Genomic DNA, 8225 nt, shown 5'->3' with positions numbered 1-8225 from the left:
CGCCCCCGGCGCCGCGGCCCGGGTTGGCCGTCGCGGAGCCCCCGCCCCTCCCCCGAGGCCTCCCGGCCGGAACCGATCGCGGCTGGTTTGAGCTGGTGCGTCTCCATGACGACGCGCGCGGCGCTATAAGTAGCGGCGCGGCGCGCGTCGAGCTTTGTCAGTCCTTGCAGCAGCCGCCGCCGCCGGCCGCCCTCAGCCAGCAGCTCGGCGCCACCTCGGGCCGGCGACTCCGGCGGGCGGGAGCCAGGCGGCTGACGGCGGCGGCGGGCGGTCGGGCGCGCCCCAGCCCAGCGAGGCTCCGGCGGCGGCATCTCCATGGGGCCGGCCCGCGGCGCCCGGTGAGGTGAGGACGCGCGGCGGCGGGGAGGGAGGCTGGGCCACGTGTCCGGCCCGGAGCCGGCCCGCGCCCGTCCGCGGCCTCCGGGGACACGTGGTCGCGGGGCCGGCCGGCGGCGACCTCGGTGAGCGTCGGCTCGGGCCGGGGCCCGGGAGCGGTGCGGCATGGCGGACACCGAGCCTTCGAGGAGCCGGGGGCCGGGGGAGGCTCCTCGCTCCGCCGCCGCGCTCGCCCTCCGCGGAGCCCGGCAGGTGCAGGGGCCGCGCGCCCGGGGCCGCCTCCTTATTGTTATTGGTGGTATTATTGTTATCTTTACCCAGGGTACAGAGCAGTTTCCACCGATGGGGGAACCCTCGAGAGCTGCCTTGGGAGTGACTGATGATAAAGCCGGGGCCGGCCATGACTTAGGAGTGTTTATTTAAGGGCTCTTTGGAATGACTTCGCCGTGTTGAGGATAGCCCAGGAGGCCAGCACCTGGGGACCGGCCCCTTGGGTTTCCAGAAACGGCTGGTTGTTTCTTTCGAGAACCCTAAATTAAATGGGTGGGAAGTGCGAGGAGCAGAGCCTTTCCAAAGTGTCCGGGGGAGACAAAGAATGTGTTGGCTTAACTCTCTTCAAAGCTAAAATGGGGCAGAATTTGACTTGGAGGTTTTTTAAAAGTTTCCGTTTGGACGGAAGGAAGCATTACCGTCTTGTGCTAATTGGGTCACCGTTTAAAATAACTTAGCAACGCAGGTACCAAAAAGCGGTCTTAAGTCAGGATGTTCTGATAAATTAGTCAAATAGAGCTTTAAAAATACAGAAAAGCAGCAGAGTGTGACGGCGCAAGCAAGCCTGTAGCCCCAGTACTTGTTGGAGGCCAAGACAGGAGGATCGCAGGTTTGGAGGTAGAATGCCTCCTCTGGGTTCAGTCCCCAGTAACTCCCTCCAAAGAAAAAGAAACAGAAAAGCAAAATACTAAAGAGTGGTTTATTTTAGAAAATAAAGCTTCCCAAGTTTAACCTGAAGGTTGCCTCAAAAGTCTGTTACTGCTTGAGCCTATTAGTAGACTATACATGCTATTTATATAGGCAAAAGTCCTCCCTTCTAGGGGTGATATACTCAGGAGGTCGGCGGGGCCAAAAAGTCACATTAGATAGAGGCTTGAACCAAGTGCTGCCACGCATGGGTTTGGATTTATGGCAGGCCCGTCCCCCTGGGCCTCTCATAGTGTCCCATGCCAGAGCAAACTGGCCCCGAACCATTGCCCGGCCCCTGCCTGTGGGCTGCTGGCACTGAAGCGGGTTGCACAGTGAAAAAGAGAAAGACCGGCCTGGCAGAGACGTATAAAGGTTACAATCAATAATTTTAAGATAGTTCACCAGGACCTTTTGAAAAGGCCAAGGACAGGGACTTTTTATAATAGCCAAAAATTCCTCCCATATGGTCACCATTCATAGCTAAGCAAATTAATCTTTGGTATGTGAGGCCAGTTTGGATTTCTAGAATCTGTTGTTTTGGTAAGCAACACTGACTCAAGAACTAAGATTTTTTATTAAATAACTGCAACTATAATACAATATATTATATTGATTTGAAGGTTGTTTACATAAATACATCTCAGCTAACACAGTGTGCAAATTACCTCATGATATTAGGAAACTTGTGAGTACTCCAGAAGTGCATGCCCTAGATATTTCCATGCTTCCTAAGTCAGGTGCCATTCTAGGTAAAATCTAGCGGAAGTAGCAAAAGCAGGATGTTTATATGGCTGCCTGAAATTGTAATGCAATAGAAGAGCTGAAACAGCTCTGAAATAAAGTAGACTGAGGAGAAAAGCTGTTATTCCTATCAGAGAACTAAGTACAGACAAGCTTCTGAAGCCTATGTTCTACGTTGGGGGGGATATTTGAAGTAGTTCTGTGCTGTATTATATGTGGAATTTTAGCATGCTGCTTTGAAAAAACCCAGTCTGGAATCTGGTGCCCTCAGATTATGGGATTGTGTCACTTCTTGGGATAGTTAGGATTTACGCCATTGGGTCTCATTACACTGGGTGCTTAATTTCTCCCTGCTTCCTCTGGCCTGGTCGGTTGCAAGGACCTTTCAACTTGGTTAGATCCTAAGGTAGACAGCAAATCCATGTTTCTCTTTATCAGAACATTTCTGCTGCTGGTCCAAAGACACAGGATTTGGAATTCGTAGAAAACTGAAAAGAATTGTTTTACGTTCCACCTCAGTTTTCATGTAAGTATTCAACGTTTGCTTTTGCTTCAAGTCCATCTTGAGAATCGCCAAGGCTTCTGGGATGATTTGTTCATACTGTTTGCTGCTTACTGTATTTTAGAGGCACATCAGGAAACCATGAACAACTTTAGTAATGGAGAGTTTGACTGCCACTTGCTTGACGAAGGCTTTACTGCCAAGGACATCTTGGACCAAAAGATTAACGAAGTATCATCTTCTGTAAGTATGCAAAGCCCGTGCTGGCACTGCGTCTGAAAAGGCCAACCAATTGGGAAAGTTGTGGGGTCTCAGGAAGGAAACAGGGGAGCAGCAGATCTGGACAGGGGCTTTGAGGCTTAATTGGCTGTGGATTGTGCAGTGGCGGCATGTCAGTGACGGGACCAATGGGAAGAGGATTCAGGGATGCAGGGAAAGAGGAGGAGGCTGCCTGCTGGGGCGGCGCTGCGAACCAACGAAGGAGTCACCTGTATCCACTCTCGTTTCAGGACGATAAGGATGCCTTTTATGTTGCAGACCTTGGAGACATTCTAAAGAAACATCTAAGATGGTTAAAAGCTCTTCCTCGTGTGACTCCCTTTTATGCAGTCAAATGTAACGATAGCAGAGCCATAGTGAAGACCTTAGCTGCTGTTGGGACAGGTTTTGACTGTGCTAGCAAGGTAAGCAAAGGCCAGCAGGGTGTGAAAATTATTATATAAAACGGTCCTAGCCATGCGTGTTGGCTCACGCGTGTGATCCCAGTACTCAGGAGGCTGAGACCAGAGGATCACAGTTTGAGGATAGCCTCAACTACTTAGTGAGGCCCTCCATAACTTATTGAGACCCTTTTTCAAAATAAAATGGTCCTGCTGTTGCCTATGGGACAGTTTTCCTTGGGCAGTAAATGCTAATGAGGGGTCACAGAACAAACTCCCATGCTTTCCTGTTTTATCATACTGATAGCTACGTATGTATAGCACATACCACCACTCTTCTTTTTCAGACTGAAATACAGTTGGTGCAGAGTCTTGGAGTGCCTCCAGAGAGGATCATCTATGCAAATCCTTGTAAACAAGTGTCTCAAATTAAATATGCTGCCAGTATGGGAGTCCAGATGATGACCTTTGACAGTGAAGTTGAACTGATGAAAGTTGCCAGAGCACATCCAAAGGCAAAGTGAGTTGTCCACTGGACGAGCAAGGGCAGGCGCTGTAGGTTCTTAGGAGCAAAACTAGTTTCCAGTCGTATTCCTGTACTTTAGTAGACATCTGTACTATCAGAGAAAAAAGGCCAACTCCTCAGTTGGGTAGTAAAACCATTGTATTCAAACCATGAAGGATCAGGGCCTGCATTTAGGACGGGATTTTCTTTATTTTGACTGTGCTGTGCAGGTGATCTTCTGTCGTGAGATATTTGATGTACCTTTCTCGTTTCTAGGTTGGTTTTGCGGATTGCCACTGATGATTCCAAAGCAGTATGTCGCCTCAGTGTTAAATTTGGTGCCACACTCAAAACCAGCAGGCTTCTTTTGGAACGGGCAAAGGAACTAAACATTGATGTCATTGGTGTCAGGTGAGCTCTTGGTGTCATGGTCAGAGGCTGAGACATTAAACAGTCCAGTTTTATAGTCTTTTTACCCAGCCAGGGACAGTGGTGTGCATCTGTGGTTCCAGTACTTGGGAAGCTGAGGCAGGAGGATCGCGGATTCAAGGCCAGCCTGCACTATTTAGGCAGGTCCTTAGCAACTTAGCTAGCGAGACTGTTTTAAAATAAAAATAAACTAGGGCTGGAGTGTAGCTTGGATGTAGAATACTGCTAGGTTCAGTCCCTAGTAACAGCAAACAAAATACCTGAGGTTTAACCCACTGTCACTTAGGAGCTGGTCAGAAGCAGCCATTTCTTTTTTACAGCTTCCACGTGGGGAGTGGCTGCACCGACCCCGAGACCTTCGTGCAGGCGGTCACTGATGCCCGCTGCGTCTTCGACATGGGAGTGAGTATCCATGAGGGAAGTCGGGGCGAAGTGGCCATTACAACCAGTCTCAGCCTTTGTAGACATCCATTTTCTATTAGAGACTTAAGCCATGTGCTGCGTGTGTTTTGTGAGGAATCTGGCTGTTTGACTTCTTAATTTTCTTGGCTCTAGGCTGAGGTTGGTTTCAGCATGTATCTGCTTGATATTGGTGGAGGCTTTCCTGGATCTGAGGATGTGAAGCTTAAATTTGAAGAGGTAACTTGCAATAACTCTAATGTATAGAAACTATTGTAGCAAGTTTCTTTATGGAATAGTTCAGAACCTAAATGTTTTAACCAGTACCAAAAGGGACCAAACAGACATGAAAGTCAGTGTGTGATATTTTGACATCTGCTTTTTAAAACTAATCAGCTGGGTGTGGTGAAGAAGGCTTGCAATCCCAGTACTTGGGAGGCTGAGACAGGAGGATTGCAGGCTAGAAGCCTGCCTTGGCAACTTAGCAAGGCTTTCAGCAACTTAGTGAGACTCTGTTTCCAAATAAGAAATAAAATCAGGCTAGGGTGTAGCTTGGAGCTAGAATGAATGCCTGTAGTTTTAAGCCCCAGTATCAAAAAAGTAAAACTTTTTATATACTATTTTTATAGTATATATACTTATAGTATATATTTATATACTATTTTATATTATATATTTTTATATATTTATATACTATTTTTAATATTTTATGTTACTCTTTCGTAAACTGAAATAGTCACCTTTCCCAGAAATCTTGGGTTATTCATTACTACATTAAGAATTGCTCCTGGTGAAGTCTGGCATGGTGGCACATACCTCTAGCCCCCCCATAACCCCCCAGTACTGGGGAGGTTGAGACGGGAGGATTACAGGTTTGAAAGGACTGGAGGTATATCAGCAAGGTTAGAGTGCTCTCCCTGGGTTCAAACCCCAGTACCACCAGATCAAACAAAACACTGGAAAAACTAATCTTTAAGAAATTAAGCCATTGTACAGTGCTTGAGTTTATAAAATAGAATCATATTGTTAAAGTTATGTGAGTTAGGCAGAATGAAGAATTTTTATTTTGTTGACTTGTGTTTACTGAGTGAAACTGTTGGCATCTTGACACCTCACTACATAGTAATTTGTACTATTCTTTGATAAAAATCATACTCATAACTTTTTGTGGTTTTGGGCATTGAGCCCAGGGTCTCATGCATGCTGGGCTAGTGCTCTACCACCGAGCAACATCCCCAGCCCAGTCAGTAACATCTTAAAGGATGGAAACTATCCAGGGGAGAGTCAAAGTAAAACAACAGGGATATGCAGACTGGTTTCCAGGGAGACGTTTATTTTTGTGCGTCTTACTTGACGACAGACCTGCTGGTGCCCACTCTCCTGTTCTGTTACTCAAGGCGCTGTGATCTTTCTCCTCGGTGTGAGATCCCCGTGATGAATGGCTGCTCTCTTCTGTCGTTCTCAGATCACCAGTGTGATCAACCCAGCACTGGACAAGTACTTTCCATCAGACTCTGGAGTGAGAATCATAGCCGAGCCTGGAAGATACTACGTTGCTTCGGCTTTCACGCTCGCAGTTAACATCATTGCGAAAAAGCGGGTCTTGAAGGAGCAGTCGGGTTCTGATGGTATGTGTGGTGCTGAGGGTGCTTTGCACGTCCAGCTGACAGGTGGTTTCAGAGGGTGATTAATTAGTCAATCTGCCTTTCTAGATGAAGACGAAGCAAGCGAACAGACCTTTATGTATTACGTGAATGACGGTGTGTATGGGTCGTTCAATTGCATCCTGTATGACCACGCACACGTGAAGCCCCTGCTGCAGAAGGTATTGTGAACTGCCCTGACACGGCGAAGAGAGCTGATCACAACAAATATAACTAAGTGCAGTTTCTTTCCAGAGACCAAAGCCAGATGAGAAGTATTACTCATCCAGCATCTGGGGACCAACGTGTGATGGCCTTGACAGGATCGTCGAGCGCTGTGGCCTGCCCGAGATGCACGTGGGTGACTGGATGCTCTTTGAGAACATGGGCGCATACACTGTTGCTGCTGCTTCTACTTTCAATGGATTCCAGAGGCCGACCATCTATTACGTGATGTCAGGGCCGACGTGGTGAGTGAAGACGTGCATGGAAGGACAGGCGCGCGCTGGCCGTGCGCTCCGGTGAGGGCTCCTGCCTGGCATGCACGGAGCCCCAGGCTCAGGCACCCACACTGCCAAGGAAACGGACTCTTTAGGATGTGTGCGTTCTTCTGTCGAGTTGAGTTGTGTCACAGATCGAAGGAAATGTCTTCCCAACAATATCAATTAGTATTTCTACATTTTAGAACTAAAAGACCAATTAAGAGATGGGTTTGTAAGTGGAATAGTCAAGTTTTAATAATGTATGTGGCTTTATGGCTTCTTTCAAAAGGCATTGTAGCCAGGCATGGTGGCGCACGCTTGTAGTCCCCGCACTTGGGAGGCGGAGACAGGAGGATTGCGCAGGTTAAAAGCCAGCCTTGCTGGCTTAAGAGACCCTGTTTCCAAATAAAAAAAATATGAAATAGGTCTGGGAGTACAGCTCGGAGGTAGAAGGGTTCCATCCCCAGTACCACCAAAAAAAAAAAAAAGGCATTGTAGCCAGGCGTGGTGGCGCACGCATGTAATCCCAGCTTTTGGGAGGCTGAGACAGGAGGATTGCGGTTCGAGGGCAGCCTCAGCTACTCAGTGAGGCCCTTTGCAATTAGACCCTGTTTCAAAATAAAGAATTTAAAATATAGGGCAGGGGGTGTAGCTCAGAGGTAGAAAGCCCCTGGGTTCCATCCCCAGTACTACAAGGCTCAGCCTTGTCAGAGGTAGGCGGTGCTGCCTCCAATTCCAGGGAGGCTGAGGCAGGATGGCAGGCTCAGGGCCAGCCTGGGCAACCTAGTGCAAGACCTTATGTTAAACTCAAAATGGCTGAGGCTCTAACTCAGTGGTAGGGCACTTCCTTTGTGTGAGGTCCTGGGTTCAATACCCAGTACTGCAAAAATAATAATAGTAATAATAATAGTAATAGGGGTGTATTGGGGATTAAGTCCATTCTTCCTGTGAGCTATGCCCACAATTCTATTTTATTTTTATTTGGAAACAGAGTCTTACTAGTTGAGTCTCATTACTTGCTGAGACTGTCCTCAAACGTACAATTCTCCTGTCTCAGCCCTCCAAGTACTGGGATTAGAAGCGTGTGCCGCCACACCCTATTTTTTAATTTTGAAATGGGGTCTCACTCAGTAAGTTGCAGAAGGCCTCAGTAAGTTGCTGCGGCTGGCTGTAGGTCTTGTGATCGATCTTCCTGCCTCAGCCTCCCAAGTACTGCGGTCACGGTGTGCGCCGCCGTGCCTGGCCCTGAATTGCTTCTTGAGGAGTAGCGTCCGAGGAAATAGAAACGACTTGGGGTTTGAATCACCATTTCTTTGTCTCTCAGGCAGCTCATGCAGCAGATCCAGAACCACGGCTTCCCGCCCGAAGTGGAGGAGCAGGACGTGGGCGCTCTGCCCGTGTCCTGTGCTCAGGAGAGCGGAATGAAGCGCCACCCGGCAGCCTGCGCTTCCACGAGCATCAATGTGTAGATGCCGTTCTTGTAGCTCTTAACTGCGAGTTTAGCTTGAAGTAAGGGATCTGGGGGGACCGTTTAACTTAATTACTGCTAGTTTGAAATGTCTTTGTAAG

The 8225-nt window shown here is 48.3% G+C and overlaps 1 protein-coding gene across 1 annotated transcript; it reads left to right on the top strand.

Annotated features, from left to right (window-relative positions):
- Positions 1-2680: 2680 nt before the first annotated feature.
- On the top strand, positions 2681-8225 carry ODC1 (ornithine decarboxylase 1; the record flags this gene model as incomplete). Its single annotated transcript, XM_080711743.1, has 10 exons — positions 2681-2782; positions 3049-3222; positions 3546-3718; positions 3980-4114; positions 4453-4534; positions 4688-4771; positions 5997-6159; positions 6244-6356; positions 6430-6644; positions 7981-8225. 10 exons carry the CDS (start codon positions 2681-2683, stop codon positions 8123-8125), a joined length of 1386 nt encoding a protein of 461 aa, XP_080567869.1. The 3' UTR covers positions 8126-8225.

The sequence above is a fragment of the Muscardinus avellanarius genome, assembly GCF_963383645.1.
Source record: "Muscardinus avellanarius genome assembly, chromosome: 15".
Classification (NCBI taxonomy): Eukaryota; Metazoa; Chordata; class Mammalia; order Rodentia; family Gliridae; genus Muscardinus; species Muscardinus avellanarius.
This window is presented reverse-complemented; position numbering and strand designations above follow the sequence as displayed.